This window comes from Ostrea edulis, chromosome 1 (genome assembly GCF_947568905.1).
Source record: "Ostrea edulis chromosome 1, xbOstEdul1.1, whole genome shotgun sequence".
Lineage (NCBI taxonomy): Eukaryota > Metazoa > Mollusca > Bivalvia > Ostreida > Ostreidae > Ostrea > Ostrea edulis.
In genome coordinates, this window is record NC_079164.1 from 70,176,029 (window position 1) to 70,202,647 (window position 26,619).

Genomic DNA, 26,619 nt, shown 5'->3' on the forward strand with positions numbered 1-26,619 from the left:
AGGACACATGTGAAACATAAAGCCCTTTTAATACTAACCATTCAAAATGTTATGGCCAAAGTTAAAGTTTACGCATATAGACAGACAAGCTTAAAACTATATATGCTTCCAAAACTCTCATTACAGGGGCATAAAAAAAACAATGTTGTGCCATAAATGTGTCAACTTCTTTTTCCACAACAAAATTAATTTTTTGTTAATCAAAACTGAACTGTCAATGTCTTAAATACAAATGCTTTAGATTTCAAAATAATGAATTCAACACAAATGATTGAGTTCTAAATTAATTATTTTAAAACAAAATCCAATAAAATAAATAGCATACAAAACATAAAGTTGAGTCATCTATGGTATTTGAATTTTAAAAAATATATTCTTAATATTTATGTTTTGATTATTACTGTTTATCTCTTTAACTGATTCAACTTCTAAATTAGTTGAGGGGAAAAAGGGCTCAAAATCAGTAGACTTAAATAATAATAATATTAATCACTTTGTAATTAATTGCAATACTTCGGCTTGGCCGAGTATATTTAAAATTTCGTAAAGAAGTCATTTGCGTAGGGGACGAATTCACTTCACACCTACAAGAAAAAAATAAATAAAGGGCAAGGTCATTCAAAAATAGCACACCAAAATATATTGCTTTGATAGTGCCGAGACAAAAACGTGTATTTCAATGCTATATTAAACTTCTAAACATTAAATTCGTTTGAAATATGAAAAATATGTTGGGCATATGTGGCAGCTTATGTGTACACGAAGGTCCAAATGGCAGGTGTCCTAGGACTTAACAGTCTATGTACTTGATTAATGCATGTTAGGTGTAAAAGAGTCTAAAAGGTCTTTGTGAAGTGTACAAAAGAAGTGCGTGAGAACTACGCACGTTAAGTCTGTATTTCCGCCTACATTTTAAACTCGTATAATTTTGAAGGCTTTGCAATCTTGCTAATGATATTTTTTAAAATGCAAAGTAAAATCCACTAGTAATTGTTTTTCAACTTTAATACCAGTGTTATTTAATTAATTGCTCTTAATTTCAACTCCTTTTTTATTAGAGGGTAGAAAAATATGCAAATCGATATCGTTCCGGAAATAAGAAATCCCATCCAGATATTTTTATCTTTAGGTTAATATGTAGACTGAGCGCATGTGCAGTGAAAACGGAAGTTTATTCACAATGTGTTTTGCATGATACGTATGATACATCAAAAATACCAAAGCAATGCATATCACAGTTACCACTTTGTCGGATCAAATATTTGCATTAGATGTTAGTGAGGATCTAGAACTTGAAAATTTTAAGGCATTATGTGAGTTTGAAATCGGCATTTCAGCTTCTGAAATGGCTATTCTATGGAATGGGCGTCCTCTTCACGATGACAAAAGAACATTGAAGTCATATGGTGTTAAAGATGGAGACATGTTGTTATTGCAACACATGCGTGGGGCCCCACAGGCACCTCAGAGTCCACAACAATCTGGAACAGGTTGATTTTTGCATTTATAATTGTGAAAAAATATATGGTATAAATCACGCCTTGAAATCCGAGATTGCTCCTGGCCCCTATCCCAGCTTTTTTATTGTGAGATGTACAGGAGAGAGTTAGAGCTGAGGATAGTGGTAATACAGCAACGCCAGCTAGTATTGATGCTTTGTGTAGGCCTGTCTGTTACAACTTTATTTTGTGGATTAAGCTTCCAGGATTTGAGGATTTGTAATTGGATAATTATTCTACAAGTTAACAATTACTATTGTGATGCTATCGCTGTTTAAAGGGAAGTGTATTGACGTCATGTGCAAAGAAATCAAAGGGTGAGGAAGCAACCTAATTCAAAGTGAGGCTTCATTTGTCATTGATATTAAAGGCTGTTAGATGGTGATAGCATCGTATTAGTTTTGGACAGGTGAACTTGTAGAATAGTCATGTAATTACTGAATCCTCACATTTTGGAAGCGAGATATGCGAAATAAGCACCAAATTTTCTCATTTTATAGTATGAAAAAGTAAAAGGGGTCTTTAAGAACCTCAACACTCCTTATATCACTAATAAACAAGGTAGCTGAGAATGTAGTTAGCAGACTGTACACAAAATTTTACACCTTTTCAACCCCACTTGCACTGTCATGTCTGTACATTAAAATTCACACAAAATTTTAAATTGTACTTATTCATACATTGTGTAAATTCACACTATCAATTCACTCCAATTAAAGTCCATTGTTTGATTGCATAATGTGTCAACTTCCAACAGCAGGACTTGGATATGCTTGGCTGATCTCAGACAAAGTGCCCTGCAGTGTGGTCAGAAATAGGTCAAACAGGTGGTTTGTTAGAGAAGAAATCAAGCTAATGCTAACTGACATCTTTTAAATTTGATTTTTGTTCATCATAAAGTGTAGTAAATTTAAGTTAAACTTGTAAAAATGTTTTAAGCAGATTTTTCATATTACAAGTTAATTCTGAACTCAATTATACAGTTTGTAGTGTTTGACACATCTCATTTTGTTTAAAAAATTCTATTTTCTATATGTAAACAAAAACATGGCAGATGCCTTGTTTTACATAACAAGGAATTGTTAGTGCAGCATCTCACTTGCAACTCAAAAACTGACACTCAAATTTTTGTTGACCATTATAAATATCTTAGTTAAGCATTGAAATCTTGGTAAATAAAATTCGATAATTTTTAGTTTCAATTGTGACCATGCCACTTTAAGGACACATTGTTCACTAATGAAAGTATCAAAGCAAAGCCACAAGCAAATTAAAATGCTCTGTTTTCATGTTCATATGAATAAGTAGTTATTTGTTGCATACTCAATCCACTCATGAATTCTATTTCAATGCCAAGGAATTCACTTCAGAATTTCCACCAATATAGCTGGGGGGAGAAGGGGGGGGGGGAGCAAGTTTCATTTTGGGGTTGGGGGATACATAGAATATATATTGATACAATTTTAATGTACAGCAGACTTCTGAGTGAATTTTGTACATGTTAATTGATTTTACATGTGGACTTAATCATGTCAATGTAGCAAATATAGCAGTTTGTCAATATTGTACTACACTAGTAGTAGCTGAGTTTTTAATTCATTGTAGGTGTACCACTGATTGACTTTGGGAGTATAAGTATACCAGGCCAGTCTCCAGGACAAGGTCAGGGTGGTAGTGGTGCCTCAGGAAGAGGCCAGCAACCCCTTGCTCCTGATGACCCAGAGGTTATTAGACAGATGCTGCTCAATAGTCCACATGAGTTGTCATTGCTAAAGGAGAGGAACCCACCCCTGGCTGATGCTCTTCTCAGTGGAAGTAAAGGTGAGCTTATTTCTGGGGGGGTGGGGGCTGTTCTATATAAATGTTTAAACAAGAAACTTTAGCTAAAATAATGTAACAATTGTCCATTAAAACAAAACTTACATCTGGAATGAATAGGTTATCAGGGGTTCACTCATGTGTTTGATATAAAATGCTTTTAAATGTTGAAAGGATATTTATAGGACATTATACTGCATTATGAAATTCTTCATTGATGAAAGTACGAGCCAGTTGTATTTATGGCTATGTTTGATCTGTGATGATTATGAAACACTGGTGTGAGTAATTCACAAATGAGTATATATTCTGTCCATTACGGTACATAGAAGCAGTCAGTTAGAATTGTACATAAGGCAAAATTGAAATGTAATGATCTTATTTGAAGATTCAGTCATTTATTAACCTGGTAATTTACAATCAAGTTGACTGGCAATTAAGCTATGGTGCACTGACAAGAAATTAGCCATATAAAAATTGCTTTTCAACTTAATGGTACATGTATCATGTTTTAATCATTCAATTATTCCTTGTTTCAATATATTATGTCCACCAGAAAAAATTATTACCTATCTGTGTGATGCATATTTAGTAATTTGCTTTTCAGAAAAGTTTGCAGAGGTGTTCAACAAACAGAGGAAAGAAAAAATGGAAAGAGAGAAAGAAAGAATGCAGTTGATGAATGCTGACCCTTTTGATCCCAGTGTTCAAAGTGTCATTGCTGAGGAAATAAGGTTTTTCAATATAATATTTGCTTAATAGTAATATGACTCTCAACTGTGATTATCATTATAAACAAATAAAAGTGATAAGGAACAGATGATATATATAATGTAGAATAATTTTTACAGTGAAATTTTTTAAAGAAATTCTACAATAAACAGTTGCAGTAACATATGTTATTGCAGTTGATCACTAAAACAATGAATTTGAGCATCAGAAAAGGCCAACAATTTTTTCTCACTTAAAACAGATTTTTCAGTGTGTTTGCAAACTAATCAGAACCAAAAATATATTGTAATTTAAAGTGGTTATGTATGCTGAGTGTTAAGAATGCATTTTTCCATTTCCAACATTACTCATAGGGGAAAAATGTGTGGTAACTGAATATAATATATATTACATGTATATTAAATATCTATATCTATACGATTGGGGGAAATTTACGTGCTTATTTTTTGACCGAGTAATTAGTGTAAATTTTCCCATGCGTAAATAACCACTTTTACATTGTATATATCAACCTGTCGTATCATATTTTGGATTTATTAATTTTTTTTCTTATGGGTCTTATATAGCCTTGATAACGAAATCCTTCACAAAATTTTATTCAGAATGAAAAATGTAGAGTCCAACATGGAGAGTGCCATAGAGTTTGCTCCAGAGAGCTTTGGACAAGTTGTGATGTTGTACATAGATTGTAAAGTTAATGGACATGATGTTAAAGCTTTTGTGGACTCAGGTCAGTAGATAAGAATGTATTATCATAAACATAAAAGATCAAAATGTTTGTACTTGGACACAAGAATTTAACCAGACACATTATCAATTAGTTTGAAGTTCAAAGAGTTTCAGTGAGTCAGACATAGATAACACACAAACACATGTACTGTTTATATTATTTTAAGATCTGTGGTTTTTTTTGTCAATGATTATTATAATATTTAAATAAAACTACTACACTTCCTGAATCAAATGCTCGTTATTTTGTGGTTTAGGAGCCCAGATGACAATTATGAGTCAGGCTTGTGCTGAGAGGTGCAATATTATGAGGTTGGTTGACCAGAGATGGGCAGGAATCGCTAAAGGAGTGGGTACTCAAAAAATCATTGGAAGAGTGCATTTAGGTAATTCTTTGTTTTTAGTGGAATTTTTACTGAATGTAATGCCGATGTGTTAGAGGTATAACCAGAATAAAAAACACTTATATGTTCTAAACTTCAGGACAGATTCAGATAGGCAATGATTTCCTTCAATCTTCATTTTCAATATTGGAGGATCAACCAATGGACATGCTTCTGGGACTAGATATGTTAAAAAGACACCAGGTAATTAAAAGTACACATACATCAAATAATGTTAGCATGTATGTTGTAATTTCATATACTTATTTGGATTTTATTTTTCACATGGGAAAATGCTCATGGGCTATTGTTATTTTATTTGTAAAAAGCTAAAACTTGAATCTATTTCTGATCAAAATATGTGTGTTGTTTGTCATCATTGTAGTTGGCAACGGCGTTTAATACGTTTCACATTTCCATCTTCATGTCACAGGGATCCAACCAAGATGAAACAAATATTGTTCTAGTTTCTTACTTACTTTTATTGTGCAAGGAAAAAAAACCTATAAGAAAAACACAAACTCTCACAACACACAAGACACTCGCACAACATTTAAACACACATTTAGACATTGCACATTTAAACATACATTAACAGTACAAAGAACACAACATTTTCTGTTGCCAGTGAAATTAATTATCAATAAAAAAAATAATAGAAGGAAGTATAAATCTTACCAGGACTCCAGTAATATTGTATATTATATAATTTATATATTTTGTCATGTCTCTTTAGAGTGACCATGAAGATTTTGTAAAATCTCATGGGTAAATAAAAATGATGGGAAGTGGCTTTTTTATACGAGAGTGAGGTTAATAAGGAATATCAATGTCTTGATGGTCATTGAGTTGAAAGGTCGACATAAACCACATGACTAAACAAACTTACAACCATTCATTCACACTATATTTAGTTACACACCTAGTCTAGTAGTCGATTGGCTGTACATGTATGTGCCAATAGCATTTAGAAATAGCGCTCACTCTAATACAACTTAATAAATAGCAGCCGAGACGTTCATCTATTGGTATCTTTAGGGGGAGGAGGGGATTCAACAAATGGAAGGGTGATGCTCCATTCCCCTAGTAAATAATTAAGAAACAGTACATGTAGTGATACTATCGATAAAGCTTCCTGACTATATATTTGTTTGAACCATAAACCCTGGGGTCAGATAGGATGGGGCTATGAAATAGGGATTTGAATCTTTACATACATCTGTATAGCAATATATAGGGAAACTCTGAAAAAAGTTTCTATAAGAAACAAGAATCATATCATTATGATATGTGAAATTAAAATGCAAGCATCTTTTTGTTGGGTGCATTTTTTCTAAACCCCAAACCCAGGGTGGTGCTACGATTTGGATTTAAGCATTACATTGAAAATTAAAAGAAAACAATTTTGATTTCTTTAAATCCATATGCAAAAATTGCTGTAGCTAATGGAAGGTTGTATTTGCAGATAAGATAATTATAACAACCATAAAATTTGGGAAATGCTGAAGTTAAAGAAGACTGTTGAAAGTTTTGTAGCATCAACTTATTTGTCAGTAGTCTGGTTTAGAAATTGATCAGATGCAGAACGTGCTCTTGCATATCAAATCAGTTAGAAGACATAAACATCATATACATGTGACCGGTAGCTCAGTGATAGAGCGTTTGCTTCTTAACCGGGAGATTGAAAGTTCAAGCCCCCTTGTGTCATGGCTGCATCAAACCCAAGACATAAACATAGGTAGTGATTTGCTCTTTTGTCAAACACTTGAAATCTAGAAGTGAGAATCAAGCAACTTTCAGTTATGACCTTAAAAACAGAGGTCTTGTGTTGCACATTAAAGAACCCTCACCACTATGGCCCTGAGCACTAAACACAGGCCCTAAATTTGTGGATTTTCACCTACAGCTAGTGACATCTCAATACGAGTGAAAATTTTTCAAGAAGACGTAAAACAACTAAACAACATCCTCATGCAGTTTGGATTCAATAATCTCTATTCCATGACTATTAGTACAAGAATGTGGCCAACATAGGGATTTCAAGTTTACCTTCTTTAGATCCAAACTACTGAGTAGAGCTGGGTGACTTTGATGAGCATTGTGGCCAAATGAGCTGGTTGCTTTGATATTTTCTTAAAATGACCGTGATTGACCCTTGTATTACAACATTTCTCATATGCATCTGTCTTTTGCTAGTGTTGTATCGATCTCAAGAAAAGTTTGCTGATCATTGGAACAACAGGAACTGAAACTAGATTTCTGAGCGAGTCCGAACTTCCCGATCAAGCTCGACAAAACTTTAATCAACCCATGTCTCCCAAATCACAATTGTCAGAGGATGCTCAGCTCGCAGAAGCTCTTGCAAAATCTCAAGATGAAGGCAAGTTACATTAAAAACAGAAAAAATATACTAGGTAGAAATGTTTATGCTCAAATGGAATGATTTTTAAAAATGTCTAATGCAACTTTTGGCTTCCATATACAAATGTCAAGCAATCTTTACAATAATGTTAAACTACATTATATATATGCATGTATTTATCACTTCAAATGTTTTAAAGCAAAAACTATTTCCTTTCAGCCTTAAAACCAGGTCCCTCAAGTAGTAATAAAACTGTAACCCCAAGTGCCTCTGTTAAAGCCGATTTTCCTGAGGAAATCATTCAGAGGCTTATGAATAATGGATTCTCAAGACAGGCTGTGATACGTGAACTAGCAGCTGCCAATGGCAATGCAGATCAAGCATTAGCTTCTCTGATAGCCAAGTCATTTCAGCTTCCACAATGACGAACCAAGCATTAGTATGAATGTGGTGAATGTATTAGCGCGTGGTTATGATCATGAGGTTGTAAATTTGTCAGGGGTATTTTTAATCAAACTTTTTATACAATGATGTAATCATTCTTCTTAACTCTCCCAGTTTTATTTCAAGTGAATGTGTTTTAAGCGATTGTTTTTGTTTCTTGTTGACACACAAGTTGATCTGTCTTTAAAAATTACACTTTCTTGTTTATCTCTTGTTCTGCATGTCAGGTTCTTTTAGTTCTTTAGCTCGAATAAAGAATTGATACACACATACATAGTTCTACATGCTTCCATCATAGTTGACCTCCATGGTCTATTTGTTTCCCATCTCCACAACTGGTCCAGGATATTGCCAGTGTATCTCCAGCTAGTTTTGAAAAATCGGAAAAATTTCATAATCGATAATCGGTCATAATCGGAAGAACTCTATCGATCAATGATTGATATAATTGGTACTTACATGTAGTTAATAAATGTTTATTATTTTTGGGGTTATTTCTATTTAGTTTTATGGATATGTGCAGCATACACACTTGCTGGTGTCACTGAATTCCCAATTTTCAATGTGTAGTCCACTCTGACTCCCCCTTGCACATGTCATGATATAAAAGTGGGATTAACAGTCAGATGAATCTCGGATTAGGTATTAATTAGTGTACAGGTGACAATTGATTATGAAAAATAGAACCGATAATCGGATTCGAAGAATCATAAACGATCGACAATCGTTTCATCACTATCCCCAGCCTCTACTTGCTATTTGAGAAGTAGATGAAAGAGATCTGCTGGAGATCTCCGAACTTCAGACGAGCATATCACTCGTGTAGCTCTCCACTTGACCACCGAATACACCCCCAGTATAGTCAGAATAATCCACTTGTACAGGAAGTTTTAGTGAAGTAGGAATGGGTAAAGCATGGATTATGATTTAGATGATGTCAATATAGTCGAGGCTATAAAGAAGTCAGCTGTGCATACCAGCAATGATTTCTGAATACCAAGTAACATTCACTTGTGAACAGGCATTGTTTGTATGTATTGCATAGCAGTACATATTCTCTACTGGCCCCAGGACAAAAGTTAAACTTAATCGGAAATAAAGAGAATAGAATATGGACTCTGTCAGAGAATGTGTGCTAATGCTAGTGACATCAAATTCATTTAATTAATAAAATGCTTTTTTTTTGGTTTGTTATTCGAGGAGTGAAGGCCGCAAACATTGCAGAAAAAATGCATAACCCGCATTAGCATGATATAATAAATAACCAGCGTTAGCATGATATAATAAATAACCAGCATTAGCATGATATAATAAATAACCAGCGTTAGCGTGATAGAATAAATAACCAGAGTTAGCGTGATAGAATAAATAACCAGCGTTAGCGTGATATAATAAATAATCAGCATTAGCATGATATAATAAATAACCAGTGTTAGCGTGATATAATAAATAACCAGCATTAACGTGATATAATAAATAACCAGCATTAACGTGATAGAATAAATAACCAGTGTTAGCGTGATATAATAAATAACCAGCATTAGCATGATATAATAAATAACCAGCATTAACGTGATAGAATAAATAACCAGTGTTAGCGTGATATAATAAATAACCAGCATTAACATATAATAAATAACCAGCATTAGCATATAATAAATAACCAGCATTAACGTGATACAATAAATAACTAGCATTAGCATATAATAAATAACCAGCATTAGCATATAATAAATAACCAGCATTAGCATGATATAATAAATAACCTGTATTAGCATAATAGAATAAATAACCAGCATTAGCATGATAGAATAAATAACCAGCGTTAGCATGATATAATAAATAACCAGCATTAGCATATTATAAATAACCAGCATTAGCATGATAGAATAAATAACCAGCATTAGCATATAATAAATAACCAGCGTTAGCATATACCAATTTTTTCTGCTACATTTGTGACCTTCATATTCCATAGAAAAACATATTTTTCTGTATTTTTTTTAAAAGAATACTTTAAAATATTTAAAATTAGACTGCAGAACATAATTGGCAAAATTGAAATATTACAGCATTCATTACTGTCATCTTTTGGTCAAAACACTTGACGTCACAAATAAAAAGGGCAGGTACAAATCAGCACAGACGACCGTGAAAACGTTGGACTGAAATTGTAGCTTTAGAAGTCAATCTCGTTTCATTTTGAAATTACAGCTGTACATGTATCATAACCAGTATAATGGGTATAGGGTGCAAACATGACATCTTCTGAAATGCATTGACAATCAACTTGTAATAAAATTTTATAATAAGACATAGATTTGAATATCATATGATTGTATGTTACTTCACAATAATGGAAAAATATATCTGATGTTTTAGAGGAGATCATTATTGGATGATTTTTGTAGAATATTAAGGTAGTTCCACCCTCCTGTGATGTCATAAGATTTTGCAAAGTCAATGATTTAATAAGATTTATGCATGATAGAAACGTAAATTTTGTCGGAGTCTTTTTCAATGGTTATTGTTAAAAATCTAGTTAAGGAGGTATGCTACACCAGAGAAATTTGATGTAGATGAAAAGTGTAGGATATGTACAAAAATATTTTGAATTTGAAAATTTTCAAATTTACTTTATTTTGTCAAAAAATACAGTTTTAGTAGAAGGTAATCTGAAAAAAATTTAAAACCCCTGCTGGACTCGAACCTGCGACCTACAGTTCAGCAGTCGGTATTCTAACCTACTGAGCTACTCGGCTAGGCATTTCAATGGAAAAGGAAAAGTCAAATATTGCTGATATCGATTTTGTCATCCATGTTTTTAAAGGAAGTCAGCCATTATGACGATGTAGAGTACTACCTTAACCATAAAATATTTCAAAAGTCTAAGTTATATACGAATAATCAATTATGTTTTAAAATATTGAATCCATGGGCAATAACTCTGTTTTCATTAACTTATCTATCAGTCCATTATGCGATAGATTTCCTTTATTTTTCACAAAAATTTTGTATGATTTTTAAAAAAAAAAGTTTCATGAAATTGCTATGAATACTATTATATTGTTACAACCAGTTTTTGTGAAATTTTGATAATGCTGTTTAATGAAAATCGCTATTTTCTGATGCTGATAACATGTATATTATGCCAATAGATAATTTTTTTTATTAATACCGCAACATACACTGTATTTATTTTATCACTTTTATTTGTTACTAAGATATATTATTTGAATAATCAACAATCAAATATAAGATTGAACCGATACTTCTAAAAGGGTGGAATTACCTTAAACATTACATATTAAATTTTGGGATTAGCTAGAATAAAATGAGATAATGCTCTAAATCATAAATTAAAGCTCTTTTCGAACACATCATTTATGTGCAAGATTAACAAGTAAATTAATTTATTTCATTTATTTACTTTTTTTTTTTTTTTTTGAAAGATGTAAAAAAAAAATTTGGTTAACATGATGAAAGTATTCTCGTAAGACATCAAATGCATGGTTCAACCTTGAATACTAATAGTATCATGATGATCAATATAAACAAATAATAGAATAAAATAAATACATATTCAATGAAATTTCATCAATTCTTTATTCCTGAGAATGCTATTTTGACAAATCTTTTATTCTAATAAAATTGGGTAAATAATGTACAATATATTATATATGTCCAAATTTATATGTAGCTGTAAAATTCTTTATTGGTATAAAATTTATCCTGTACACTAGATGTCATATGATAAATACATGTCATAATATACATATGTATTTTTGTTTAAAAAAGAAAGATTTCAATACACCTATATATCAACACTTCACCGCGAGTTACGTCCCTTTGCGGGGTCAGCCAAAGGTCAATCGGTGAAAAACCAAGTTTTCCTTCTTTACCTTACCAAATGTAAGATGTTATTACTTTGAATTTTAGCCAATTACCAAGTTTTCATACAAGTTAATGGGTTGCACCAATCTGGGGCATATTGTAGTTGACTGCAATTGATGGAAAAATAACATGTCAAAGCTACAGATAGGAAAATTACAAAGGCCAACGTAGGGAAATACGATTTTTATCTGCGAGATGGCGGACAAGGGACGTAACTTTCGCGAAGTGTTGATATGTGTATTCTTCACACAATATTGAGTTTTGTCACCTATCCATATCAAGTGTAACAGGTTTAATTCTTTCAAATTTAATTTCATTGAAATACAGTTGAATGTTCTCAAGCAATAGATGTGTTTGTCAAAAATAAAAGTTCATTGTGCTGCAGAGTGTAAATTTAAATAAAATAGCCCTAGACTAAAGTGTGTCATCTAAAAACTTTAAAATTATTGAAATTCCAGATACAAGTTACATATATTCTACAAGTTAACATGCAGAAGACCGGTACAACTGTATCACAGTATTGTGTACATACATTGCATAGTAATTTTATCACAGTGGGAAATAAAAATATAAAAATCCATTTTATGAAATCAGCATTCATTCATAATCTATTAATTTACCTCAAAATCAGCAAGTACATGTAACAACAAAATAACAAGCATTTGATTTTCAGGAAATTCTATGAATTTTCCTATTTATGAAATTCATAAATACCAACACTTAGTGGCAAAACAATGGTTAGTATCAAAAATAAAGTGTACAGTTAGGGCACATGAAATGCACTCATCTAGAACTATATGTAAAAAATGCATAACTAAACTCAAAGTCACAAGCTGTGACACGGTCATTTGCAATTCCAAAATGAGGCACGTTGACCTATTTCATGTTCATGACATATCTTCCCCTAAATATGCAGCAAATGACTAAGTCTGATAGTCCTAGGCCTCACAAAGCTTAAGTTGTGATTCAGACAAGATTTGAATATGTGTAGCAATAAAATACCAATACGTACTTTTGGGTTGTAATACACCTTCCCTCAGGGGAAGGCAACCAAGATTGATGTGACCTGGACACAAAAAAAGCTAACAAATGGACAGGCATGAGCCCATACCATAACACAGACCTGTAAAAGGGTGTATAATAAATACTCCCAACTTTTATTAGAGAAAAAACTGTCCCAAAGATATTTGGAAACAATGCCCCATCCTCTTCATATTGACCAGATCTTTCAATTGGCACATTTAGCCTCCTTTGAGATCATCAAAGATATCACTGAATTGGGTTTCACCATATAAGGGCAATTTCTTTCTTCGTGTATGATGTATGCATGTACATGAATGTGATTTTGAGAGAGGATACTTAAGCTCCATGAAAAGAATGCTAGTGTGAAGCTTTCAGTTCATACCCTCATGTTTTATCAAAAGTGATATTTATTTTTTATTTACATTCTACAATGTACATGTACTTGCATTTCTGCCTTTGAAAAAGATGTACATGTACTATATTTATTCAAAAGCATATTCTTCATAACTGTAACACATTCATGAAGAAATGGCCATCATTATAATTTGTAAAGATATCAAAGGCAAAAACACTGGAAATGTAAGCAATTGTATAAAATGAATGTCTTTCATAGAATGAGGATAATAGAAAATGAAGCAGTCCTAAATCATAAAGCTGAATTTCTGACATTACAGACATAATACCATCATTTAGAGCAAAAATCACTCCATTTCACTTTGCCCGATTCTCGTGCAGCTTTTTTGTGGCAGCCAATTTGAACCAGTTTTAAATTTTCCCTTGAGAAGAGTAATTTGTACAGAAGATCTACATTTAAGTTTTGATATTTCTGCTTCTTTCGAGCTGCCTCAATAAGTGTTGGTATCACCTCTCGAGATTTTTCAATTCTGAAAAAAAAAAAAATCAGTACAGAGTATGGAGTAATAAACACTTTTTAACAGAATTATGTGAATGAAAGAATAATGTCTTCATTAATAAAAGCTATATATACTTAATATATTTGCCCTTTATTTTCCTGTACTTATTGCAAAGTTTTTCATGAATGCTAGTAATTCAAAAGAATAACCACCCCCACCCCTTTCACTTTTTGGTACTCTCTTTCTAGACTAACTTTTTAAAAAATACCTGTTTAACTATTTCATAAATTCAGTATGATGTCCAAAAGGAAAATCCTATATTTTTTGAATATTCTGTTTCCACTCATCTTTCACTTCTCTAAAACTAAGCCATTGTGTACAACTATACATGCTTAATGACATATATGTATGTTGTGCTCTTTTATATTGATGTCGATCATAATTACATATTCAAGTATGGTTTATTTAATGATTCAACATTTAGCCTGCAATTATTTACAATCTATGCCATTTCTGCCACTCATCAATTTTCAAATGGTAATCCTAATTTAAAACAGTTTAACACCATATATTTCAATAGATAATTTTATATTCAAGTAACATGCATCCAGAAGTACTTTCAGAGGACAATTTTCAAGTGTGGTGAAACCAACATTTAGTATTATTGTATGAAAACTTAGGTATTTTTGACCAATCATTTGTGGTAGTTTGGTCCCCCACTCAGTGTTAGATCCTACCTGTACAATACTAGTTATCTCAAACTACTGCAATACTCCATGTATTCTTGGTTTCATGCATCAAAGGGCCAGGTTACATGTTACAAAAATATCAGGATATCATATACAGTCTAACCTTGTTATCTCAAACTCAATGGGACGAAGAAAAACACTTCTGAGGATTCCAGATACTGAAGGTAAAATACTTAGAGAATAAGTGGTTGGGATTTCACTTTGACATATCCATGGTATTTAAGATGTTGGTGTTTGAGATACCAAAGTTCAACTGCATCAGAAAATGACAAGGTGCCTGTTTCATGGGAATGGGGTATGGCAATCTTAAAGGGACTGATTTACGACCCCCCCCCTTTTTTTTTTACTTATAATGATCAAAATCTACTGTCTAATGTGTTTAAAAAGGTTTCACAAAAAAATAAGGTTATATATTACACTGTACCACAGAAGCTCATTTTAGAGAGTTTACTATTTGTTTTGTAAACAAAGATTGTGGTATGTTATTGTTTACAAAGTTTTCAAATGAAATAGATTTTGATATAAGTTTATTAGGCCATGCCAATTAGTAATCTATTCGTCGGATTTGCCACTTCTATTTGTAATAAATCCAAATTATAATATTATCAAAAAAATAATATCCACCTGTGTCCAAAAATATCTGCGTAAAATATTTTTGACTTTTTACAACAAGCACACAGACGACCTTGATGCATGTGGCTGAAAATGACAGAATCGCAGGCTCTCAAGAAAAATCCTAAACATGTAATACTGTTTTACATTACACATGATGTCTATCTTAATAGGTATGATACTTCATAACACTGGATTGGAAGTTGTTCCTTATACTGCAATCAAACTGGAAGCCGATGAAAATTCTGAAGCGCTATTCGATGCCACTATTTAGAGAACATTGACTGCGTACAATTGATTGATTATATATTGTTTAAATTTTCTCTTGAGAATATTTCACTCACATGAAGACGTTACCATTGGCGGTGAAGGGCTGCAAAATTTAGGCCTATGCTCAGTGCTTATGGCCATTGAGCAGGGAGGGATCTTTATTGTGCCACACTTGCTGTGACACGGGTCTCACCCGAAGGACCGCCCCATTTATTCGGCTCTTACGACAAGCAAGGGGTACTGAGTACTATTCTAAATCGGACCGACAGTTAACGACAAATTCACAAAAGGTTTTTGGTAATTGTTAATTATGTGTGTTCTATTAAAATTCAAGAAAAGGCTTTTAAAAAGCGATACATTGGAGATTTCAAAATTGGACATGTCCCTAGCAATATGCATAAATCTTATTAAATCGAAAGTTTGTAGAAATGAAACTAAAATTAAATTCTTTAAAAAGACCTTATCAGATAATGTTGCAAAGCGTATGTATGAGGTATGAAGAAAATGAAGTCTTTGAAACATGAAATACTTCTTATTTATTGTAAACTATATCAACAAAGTTGAAAAATGTTAAGTTCATGTGGTAAACAAATGATATCTGATGATTTTAGATCTTTATTTTTAAGCGATTGCTTTTTAAAATCACACTTAATTCAATTAAAATTATTTACATTTCTTGTATTCGCTCGCCTCATAATTTTTATCTCCAAAATAAAAAATAATATTTGTAAATTAATTTTGCCCTCTCACCACTGACACTTTTTTTGTTTGAAAATCCGAAGAACTATTTTACAAATTGGTGTGGCCTTATACATATGCATTTATCACATTTCAAGTATTCTCTAAAGTAAAATGTGTATCATATAAAATTAAATTTGTGATTGTGCAAAATTAAGATCTTTCACATAACAAAATTAACATTTCACTAGTTTATTTGTAAACATAGAGAGACTTGAGACTTTGTTTACATAACATAGAGTTAAGGCAAAACTATTGCTCATATCAAGGTCCATATTTTGGTTGTCAACATTAAATGGATTATATTTTTAATGTTAAACATAAAAAATGAAAAATATTTTTTCCCCAAACAACATGAACCAGTCCATTTTTAAGTAGATTAGGCATTACAATCAAGACAATAGGAAACTTATTTCACAAGAAAATTCCTGGCAAAATGTGGTGATATGGTGAAAAAGGTGATTGAGTGTATATCATAGTGTGTATAAATATATTTAGAGCACAAATAACATATGATGCATTTACAAGAGTTGTGTAAATATCAATTTTTATAAGGATAAATATAGAAAAAGTTGAAAAATTATCGGAATTCTTCAAATACATCAACAGTGATTTTCTCCCCTGAAAATCTTACATATGGTCCAAATTCCATAATCCAAATAGTTGTCTGTATCCCTTAGAAGCATAAGGATTGATGGTGTGAAATTTGTCGCAATGATCCACATCATATGGCCCCTCGCATCGAAACCAGCCCTGAGGGTCACACATACGACCTTTCTCATTAGATGTACGATCAAAATATAAGGAGTTGAAGTCTGATTTTTTAAGTTTCTGGAAGCCTTCGTCTAGGAGATCCAGCAGGTCCTGCTTGTTTTCCACATCAGCTTCTCTTTCTATCTGATCTTTTGCCTACAAGGTAAATATGTATTGATGAAAAAGGACAAAAGATTACAAATCCAGATTTACAATATAACAATTATAATGATATTTATCAACTGCTATTTATGATAAACATGTTTTTAAGAAATAGGGGCTTTGTTCACAGTGTAGAATTTACAATATTGGAGAGTAACAAAGTAAACATACAGTGAAAACTGCCTAATCAGACACCTGTACAATCTGTTTCACTGAGCATTCCGACCCTTATTTTCATTATCAATTTCTCATATTTTCATTGTTTTTTACACAGTTTATTCAGACACAAGGCGTATTCTGACAAGAACATTTGTCTCCCAGTGCATGTCAGATTAGGGAGGTTTCATTGTACTAGTAAATTCATACAGAATGAAAAAGCTCGAATAGGCAAAACAAATTCAGAAATATACAGTAACTTTAACAAGTGAAGCATCTCCTCATAACAATGTACAGTCACACACAGTCATCAGAGAATTAACATATAGAGGACATTATAACCCACAAAGATACTCAATCTCTCCATCCAGTGGCAGTGAACCTTCAAAATCAATGGGGTTCAACAGCTCTTCATGAGGAACAAGTATGAGTTTGACAACACACACAGTTCTATGGTCTTATACATATCCTGCCCTCAATAATATTGAGAAATTCCCACCCGTGGCTATGACCTTGAAAATCAATAGGGCTTGACAACTTACCACGGGGAACACAAAGTTTGATACCCCCCCCCCCCCTCCTCATTTTACAACGATTTCATCTTAATTTTGCCTACAAGGATTTTAAGGAATTTTCTCCACTAGTGACCTTGGCTTCATGATGGGGAACAACTCAGTCTGATTAAAATCAATCCTCTCACTTCGCTCGATATATGGACAGTCGCTGCTCCCACGTAGCGATTATCCGTACATCGAGCTAAGTGAGAGGTTTGATTGTAATCAGACTGGGGAACAAATAAGAAAAGTTTGGTGACCCATGCTACAATTTTCTTTAATTCACACATATTCTCTCACACACACACACACACATCAGCACCACTCTATTCCTGCCACAATTCATTACATTCATTGTTAGGATCTCAATTCAACATCTAAGATCTGGGGATATTGTTTACAGTGTAGAATGTACAAAGCGCTGTGTTAATCATTTGGTAACGTACTGTAACATAGTAACTGCGTATCCGGGTCTGTGCACTGTGTCTCATCACATCACTCTTGGTTTTATATTTCTTATTGAGTCCTGAAAATTAAATAAGAAAAATAATGGTTGTTTCAGGGCACAATCCATGTTTGATTTGTTTATGAAATATGTATTCCTTTACAATTTAAATATTCTGTCCTGAAACAAAAACAAGTGCAACAAGAGATGTTTGTAAAACACATATGCCCCCCATGGTGCAAAATTGAAAAGGGTTATACACACATACATCATTTAATTCAGAGTAGTATCATCAATTCAAAATATTGTGCAGACAATATCTTCCTATGTCAAGAGTGGATTGACCATGTGACCTAAAAATCAATAGGGGTCATCAACTCCCGAAGATGTACCAGTGTACCAAGTTTGATGTCTGTCAAGCAAAGGGTTCTCAAGATATTGAATGGATAGTATATTCCTATGTCCAGTTTGACCCTTGACCTTTGACCATGTGACCTCAAAATCATTAGTAGTCATCTTCTCTTGAAGATGTACCAGTGTACAAAGTTTGATGTCTGTCGAGCAAAGAGTTCTCAAGAAATCGAGCGGACAGTATATTCCTATGTCCATTTTGACCTTTGACTACTCGAGCTCAAAATCAATAGGTGTCATCTTCTCCTGATGATGTACCAATGAACCAAGTTTAATGTCTGTCAAACAAAGGGTTCTCAAAATATTGAGCAGACAGTATATTCCAATGTCCAATTTGACCCTTGACCTTTGACCATGTGATTTGAAAATCAATAGGGGTCGTCTTCTCCTGAAGATGTACCAGTGTACCAAGTTTGATGTCTGTCAAGCAAAGGGTTCTCAAGATATTGATGGACAGTATATTCCTGTGTCCAGTTTGACCCTTGATCTTTGACTATGTGACCTCAAAATCAATAGGTGTCATCTTCTCCTGAAGATGTACCAGCGTGTACCAAGTTCGATGTCTGTCAAGTAAAGGGTTCTCGAGATATTGAGCAGACAATATATTCTTATGTCCAGTTTGACCCTTGACCATGTGACCTCAAAATCAATAGGGGTCATCTTCTTCTAAAGATATACCAGTGTACCAAGTTTGATGTCTGTCAAGCAAAGGATTCTCAAGACATTGAGTGGTCAATATATTCCTATGTCCAGTTTGACCTTTGACCATGTGACCTCAAAATCACTAGGGGTCGTCTACTCCTTAAGATGTACCAGTGTACCAAGTCTGATGTCTGTCAAGCAAAGGGTTCTCAAGATATTGAGCAGACAGTATATTCCTATGTCCAGAGTAGATTGAACCTTGACCTTTAACCTTTTGACCTGAAAAACAATAGGGGTCCTCCTCTTTTCATATCCAACCCACATATGAAATATCATTACGATCAAATGAATGATTCTCAAGATATTGAGCGGACAACATGTGGTCTACCGACCGACAAGTGCAAACCAATATGCCCCTCTTCTTTGAAGAAGGGCATAAATATCATTACGATCAAGTGAATGGTTCTCTAGATATTGAGCGGAAAACATGTGGTCTACCGACCGACAGGTGCAAACCAATATGCCCCTCTTCTTTGAAGGGGGGGGGGGCATAATAAAATTTGATTTTCCATGTGAAAATGTTATTGCATGTCAAAATTTTAAACTACATGTAGTGTGCAGTGTACAGTATACTGATGCTCCTTGTACAGTACATGTCCATTGAATGCTATGATAACATGAAACCATTACTTTGTACACTACATGTATACTGTACTACCAATCCTTTAGGTATATTACTTGAATGCTCTGTGAATGGGTGGGAATGGAAAACTTTTCATTGGGAACAGAACATTGGAAGATTTTCGTGATAACACAATGATTATACATGAGAATGAAATGCTTTGGACTGAGAATGGAATGGAACAGTCTTGGTTGATATGTAAATGAAATGCTTTTTTTGGGTTTTGTTTTTGATTCTTTCCAGTTTTTATTTTCTTGTGATAAAAGAGAAGTTTTAGCAAGAGATGGAGAAAATAAAAGAGGTTAAAAGAGGTTTTTCCCCCATTAGTTTACTGCTTGGAAGTGGAGGTAACCAGTGGTTAAAATGGACAAAAATATAGAAAAATTATACTTTAATATTGAATTTCTTTTCTACCTACATGTACATCAATCATTGCATTACTGTGAATTTACAGTAAGTGTGAACGACTCAACTTCTCAAGTTCATTCGAGGTCTCGGATAGTTGGTTTCAAAACAAATCTGTCAATGATGACGCATCAAGGAAAGAACAATCACTGCGATTGGACCAATATTTAAAGGGGCGGGAATACAAATAATTTTAGATGGTCACACGTGTCTTTACACTAGCGTGTCATTACATAATCTTTTAGCACGATGGAAGAGACTGCGAAAAGGGAAAACCAATACCAACTAAAACAATGACGTTGATTTCAAAATAACATGCCGAGGGTTTATTTTATGGTAAAATCAGTAAGAAATTAGGCGTCGCAAAGGCCACGTTATAAATTTGTCAATCATGGGAACTCTTGCACCGAAAATGTCGCCAACGAAGCTCATACCGGATGTACTTTTGTTTATCGAGTATGAAATTAAAAAGAAATCAAATGTATATTAATAGAGAAATCAGACAAAATTTATTAAGAAGAAATATTTGCACCCCTGACAATGTACCATAGGTGTCTTTAATTTGTAGAGCTGCAAGAAATTTTTTGGGAAATGACTTTCAAGAAACTGCAAAGAAAATCCAAGAGAAGCATATTTCGTCTGAACACAGGGACTCATCACGAAATATTTGTCTTTTTAAAATTTGACATCGTCTATTCTATATTTACAAATAAATGTAAATATAGAATAGAGAGGGTCAATTCGTGACGAGCCCCTGTGGTCTGAACACGAACGAAGTGTTGAAAACTTCTTTGCTACTGATTTTATTGCAATTTAGGCCGAGTCAGTTATATCTATCTATATCTATATATATATCTATATATATATATATAAAGCACTAAATAATCACAACTACTGTAGGTACTGAAAATTTTTGCCCCAGCCCGGTGTCGACCCAGCGACGTACTGCACCCATCGCCTAGCAAGATAGTCAAACTTAAATATATATATATCGCGTTCGTACAACGGGTAATCGCAATCATGGACATGCAGTTAGGGTTGGACCAGCGATATAGGTTCAAAGGTACGCCAGTAACGCAACATTAACAATCAACCTTTGCTGTGGTTTATTATGACGTTATAGAAGGCGCGTCTAATGCTAACGAAATGCTGAATTTCTTTAATAATGTGTTACATGTACAGGAGAGGGATGGTTTGGGGAATTTAATTTTTGCTAGAATTCACAGAACTTGCAGTTGTTCATTCAATTAACAGTATCTAGCGATGGTTTCTTCCGAATTTCTTACGAAAATGTGGGTATATATAACAGTAAAAGACATCAAAGCATCCAAATGCCATGTGTTGAAAATAAATGTTTTCTCGAAGTAGAATATCTATTGATCTAATTACTTAATCTGACAAATTATTTTAGGGGCGAGATCAAATGTTCAATGTTAGAGAGAACAGTTCGCATAGTTCTCACCAAGACCCCCCCCCCCCCCCCCCCCAATACAAAACTAAATATCAAGTATGTTGAAACTAATCGATTAACAAGTAAAACAAATGAAAGTGTACATTGAAACTATTAAACGTTTATTAAAATGTATTATTATGTGGTTTTAAAGTCAGTTGTCTTTTTTCCCCACTAATGTGTAATCGATGTCGGATGACAGAAACTTACGAGTTTTTACCCCCTCTTCCCCCTAACTATTTGAATTTAGAAATTTTTCCGACATCGATCTTTTCCAATGCTTTGCAAGATTTCGAAAATATCCTCAGAGAGATTAATTTTAAAATAACGATATGGAAACTGCGAATGTGAAAGAGACAACAAAACAAAAGTATTGTTCTTAAACGGACAAAATCGCCTATAGAAACATGTACTGAAATTTCTAATCACTTAAAACCGACAAGTATCTACAGAAATTTAAGGGAGTAACCTTTCAATTTTTATTGGGATATAGAGGCAACTGCGGATCCTGCCTTTTCCCGCAGCATTTTCAATCCCGTCATTTTTCTTTTCTTTTCAATATTCAGCACTATTTGAATTCTGGGATATTGCTATCTTGCCTTTTCTTTACATATCGGAGCTCACCTTTTTCACCCTGTATTCCCCCTCCCATACCTATTGATACTGTGATGGATTATAAGTATAACACGGTTATTCCTGTTTAAAAGATCAAATTTATAAGGTATCTGATAAAAGTTAAATCTTCTAAAGTTTACGAGATATCTTGTATCTTTTATAAGACATCTTATATTTTTTTCTTTATAAGATATCCCATCACTTTCATACATGTAGATATCTAGTATATATAAGATAAACTTTACAAGACATTTTATTAACGTAATCTCAAATCTCCGTTGTCAAATCAAAACCGATATTGAATCTCACGCTACGTACGGTGCAATTTACACTGAAATCAAATAGTGAAACTTACACTTGTTAGGCATGAGATAATATAATGCCAAATACTTGGGACCGCCTACCTATAATTTAACCGACCTATCAAAAGCGCTCTTTAAAATCACTCGGGGACTTTCCAATGAACTATCTGGAACACGTCATGTACTTGCCGATATGTCTCGTTCACACTTACTGTAAATCCACAGTAAATATCGAGTAAAACAACAAACAAGAGCTATATAATGATGCTAAGACTCCCAAGTAGTTCCAAATGAGCAGGTACGAAGGGAATGACTCTAACACCCTGCGCAAAACAATTCTTGTTTGAGAATGAAAAGCTCTTAAATAAGAGAAAACACACTGAACTGAAAATAATGCTGGGCGATTTGAATGAAATTCCTTCAGAATGGAGACTGAATGACTCTACAAGGCAAAAACAATTTCAAACAATTCATTTGGTGCAGTACGCTTCCAGGGTCTAAATACTGTAACTATCCTATAAATGAACAGCTTGTCAACAAATACAGACATGTAACGACACTCTGATTCACCTTCAAACCAGTCTTCGTGATCCTGTCTTTTTTCCGATGAGGAGTTGGTTTCCAGAAGTTCCAGGTATTGGGATATGATGTGGATCTTCTCTGGAGCATCCTCAGCTTTCAGGAGATCCCGGATCTGTGATGCAATTTCATTCTTCCTGGTAGCGCAGTACAGCTTACTGAGGGCATCGTGAATCAGGGCCCCAGCTGTAAAAGAAAGGTCAGTGAATCTAATGAGGGCACTGATAATCAAGGCCCCAGCTGTAAAAGAAAGGTCAATGAATCTAACAATCATCCATCTTTTGGAAGCAATTTCAATGTCTATAATCAAGGTCCTAATTTTAGAAGAAAACCAAAACACCACTCCCATACAGTCTGTTTTGTTGAATCAGACGTATGTGGTTTATTTCATTCAGAATTGCATGAACACGTACATGTATTTTTCTTCATCATAATTTTTTTTGTACATGCATTGTATATTCTTCTTTATGAAGTGTATCCTTTCAAGTTGGTGAAGAATATACATAGTTGAACTTTGGTATCTAGAACACTAATACCTTGAATACCGTGGACATGTTGAAGTGATTCCGAAGTCCCAACCACTTATTATTTATTAATAAGTAATTTACCCTCGATATCTCGAATCATCAGATATCTCAAAGTTTTTTTCCAGTCCCATCAAGTTTGAGATAACAAGATTTGACTGTATGTACAACTGTGATTACTGCATACCCCCTCTCCATTTCTCTCCTTTCTTTAGAAAGACAAAAACAGTCTGGGCTGGGAGCTTTTTGAAGAATTTATCATCTGCGACCACTGTACCATCATCCTCAATTACAACAGTGACTTCATCTGAATGTAACTGCAAAACATAAATACCTGGGCAATCAACGACATAGTCACAACAAAGTAAACAACCGATACTGCATGCGTCACATCTTCATGGAAAAAACTTAATTGTAAATTTAGAAAAGTACAATGTTGTTCTTCTATTAATACTGTACAGGTAATTAAACATACACTGTACTTAGCATGTCCTATCTAAAGCAGTAATAACTATTTAAAATGATATTTTTTATGAGTAATATGTCTTTCTGACCACATCTATTGCTAGTGAGAATTTCATAATCAATGATTGGTTTACTGTAACTTACTGTAACTTAGCAATTATAATCGGACATAGAGAAATTCTATAATAAAGTCATTTAACTACTGAAAAAGTGTAAAATAATATACATTTCCTACATTATATTTGTTGTTTCTATTGCTGAGAGAGCATAAATGAATATTTACTGTGTGTATTTGTTATTCTTTTATACTATCTTAATATCCTTTAATCAATATTACTTATATAAAAGTCAATATGATTTTTAGAAGGGTTTATGCACCACAAATGGTTATGATTTGCTTCATACATTATAATATTGTCATTAACTTACAGTAATCCTGCATAATTAAAATTCCGCAAAGAAAAATAAGAAAAGAAGAATATTTTATTAAAAAACAAATCAAATCTATTGTCATATAGAACCTGAAAAGGTGATCGACGAACCCTTAGGCTATTGAAAACATGATACGCACATGCATGCAGAGTTAGTTAGAATAATCTATAACAATACTGAATAGAACATTCTATCTAGTGCAGAGCAACAGTGGCCTTTGAAAATGGTTTTATCTACAAAATTCACACATGGCTTTGTTCGTATCAAGATTCTCTTTGATGGATGGTCCTTCGTTTATATTCCTAAATCAAAGTACATCAGCATGTATCTAACCGTGCGAACATGCTTTATTCCCCAGGTAGAGATACTTTCGCTTTCATGTGTACTGCCATTATGATAAACAAAACTTTCAAGTTAACAAATAAGTCATGGCAGGAATATTTTTCAAAAACTAGTCGTTGAGAAAACAAAATCTACAAACTGATTAATTGGAATAAAATTTTCATAATCGAGCGCTTAGAATTTGCCAACAATTGACTGATTTTCGATTTTAATCGATGGTTGGAACACCACTATCTATTGCAAGTCTATACATGCATGTATATATATATGCTGACTCCTAATACTGTTACTCACTGATGTCTTACATTGCTACTTAGGAATGTCACTAGTTTTGTTTCTTATTAATTCACTGATGAAAATTCTCTCAAGGTTCTCTTGTTAAAAAATGTATTTATATTGGAAATCTTGCCAAAGAATATGCAAACTTGACGTCAAATAAATTATAAAAATTTCATAAACTTCTAAATAACTGATAACTAAATTGTACAGTAACAGGAAGGGAGAAAAATGCAACGGACCAGACCGGAATTTGAACCAGGGGCCCCCTGAATCTCCAGTCAGGTAGACTACCAACTGAGCTATATGGCCACCAGTGATCAAACCTGGCTGACTGCTACATTCCTCCCTCCTTAAATGTCTTCACACTTGGAAGATATCAAACCAGGATCTTTATCCCCTGGCAGGCATTTTCACCTGTCAGTTCCTGGGGCTGGTTTATTGCACCGATGTTACAGGAAGGGAGAAAATGCAAATGACCAGCCCAGACCGAGATTTGAATGAGGCCCCCTGAATCTCCAATCAGGTGGTCTACCAACTGAGCTATATGGTCGCCGGTGATCAAATCCGGCCAACCACCTGACCACTACAACTTCAGCATGGCTACATATATTGTTAATCCAAACTCTTCCATGTCTTGTAGATGATAATGGAAAGAACTTCCAATTCCATTGAATTTTCACTGAATTTGTATAATTTTCTTGCAACCTAATTATATGCTAGTTAGTTATATACAAGTACTAGGCACAGACACTTGTTTCTGTGAATGACTTATGACCTCTGTATACTACAATGTAATAATAACACCGTGTTATTATTAGTATACAGGTCATAAGTCATTTACAGAAACAAATACCTGTGGTACTTATAGGCCTATCCTATAAGTTATATAGAACACTTAGAATTGAAGATGGATGTCTGCATGGGTAAGATATTTCAAAATTACAGAAAACGCAGTCTTAGACTCAGCCCTAGGCCTATAGGCTAAGACTTTTTAAGAATACCCAGTCTGACAGTCAGATAGCAGTCTCCAACGCACCTTTAATTTCTGTGCACCTTTCTCCAGCAGCTCTTGGAAGTTTTTGGCAGTCACGCCTACTCGTTGTTCCCGTTTTACGTCTTGAACCTTGTAAGCCCTCATTCCGCCATTAAATAATGACAAAAACCGGTCTAGTATAAAAGTCATTTAACCGTATTTTAAACTCATTCAAGCTATTGTTCTTCTTTCATTTTGATGACAACACGTGCTAAAATTAGTAACTCGTTTCATTTTGATATTTCCCGCGTTAAATCGTATCTATCATTATGTTATTTTAT

General features: G+C 33.6%; 2 protein-coding genes across 2 annotated transcripts; one reads left to right on the forward strand and one right to left on the reverse strand.

Moving 5' to 3' along the window:
• The first annotated feature begins 1,111 nt into the window (after positions 1-1,111).
• Positions 1,112-8,237, forward strand: LOC125683494 (protein DDI1 homolog 2-like). Its single transcript, XM_048924725.2, has 8 exons — positions 1,112-1,490; positions 3,105-3,320; positions 3,925-4,051; positions 4,652-4,779; positions 5,036-5,164; positions 5,262-5,365; positions 7,358-7,541; positions 7,743-8,237. Exons 1-8 carry the CDS (start codon positions 1,226-1,228, stop codon positions 7,946-7,948), a joined length of 1,359 nt encoding a protein of 452 aa, XP_048780682.2. The 5' UTR covers positions 1,112-1,225; the 3' UTR covers positions 7,949-8,237.
• Positions 8,238-11,554: 3,317 nt separating this feature from the next.
• Positions 11,555-26,590, reverse strand: LOC125683504 (DNA fragmentation factor subunit beta-like). Its single transcript, XM_048924735.2, has 6 exons — positions 26,342-26,590; positions 23,975-24,104; positions 23,255-23,449; positions 18,179-18,258; positions 16,742-17,016; positions 11,555-13,768 (listed from the first exon to the last, which is right to left on the reverse strand). Exons 1-6 carry the CDS (start codon positions 26,486-26,488, stop codon positions 13,570-13,572), a joined length of 1,026 nt encoding a protein of 341 aa, XP_048780692.2. The 5' UTR covers positions 26,489-26,590; the 3' UTR covers positions 11,555-13,569.
• Positions 26,591-26,619: the final 29 nt, after the last annotated feature.

Excerpts from the sequence above, each read along its gene's own strand:
- LOC125683504 (XM_048924735.2), bottom strand. The coding sequence starts at position 26,488 with ATGACTTTTATACTAGACCGGTTTTTGTCATTATTTAATGGCGGAATG. Across the intron at positions 23,450-23,974 it reads AGGAGAGAAATGGAGAGGGG|CTGGGGCCCTGATTCACGAT; the intron begins GTATGCAGTAAT and ends TTTCTTTTACAG. Across the intron at positions 17,017-18,178 it reads TACGCAGTTACTATGTTACA|GCAAAAGATCAGATAGAAAG; the intron begins GTACGTTACCAA and ends TTTACCTTGTAG.
- LOC125683494 (XM_048924725.2), top strand. The coding sequence starts at position 1,226 with ATGCATATCACAGTTACCACTTTGTCGGATCAAATATTTGCATTAGAT. Across the intron at positions 4,052-4,651 it reads GTCATTGCTGAGGAAATAAG|AATGAAAAATGTAGAGTCCA; the intron begins GTTTTTCAATAT and ends AATTTTATTCAG. Across the intron at positions 5,165-5,261 it reads CATTGGAAGAGTGCATTTAG|GACAGATTCAGATAGGCAAT; the intron begins GTAATTCTTTGT and ends TCTAAACTTCAG.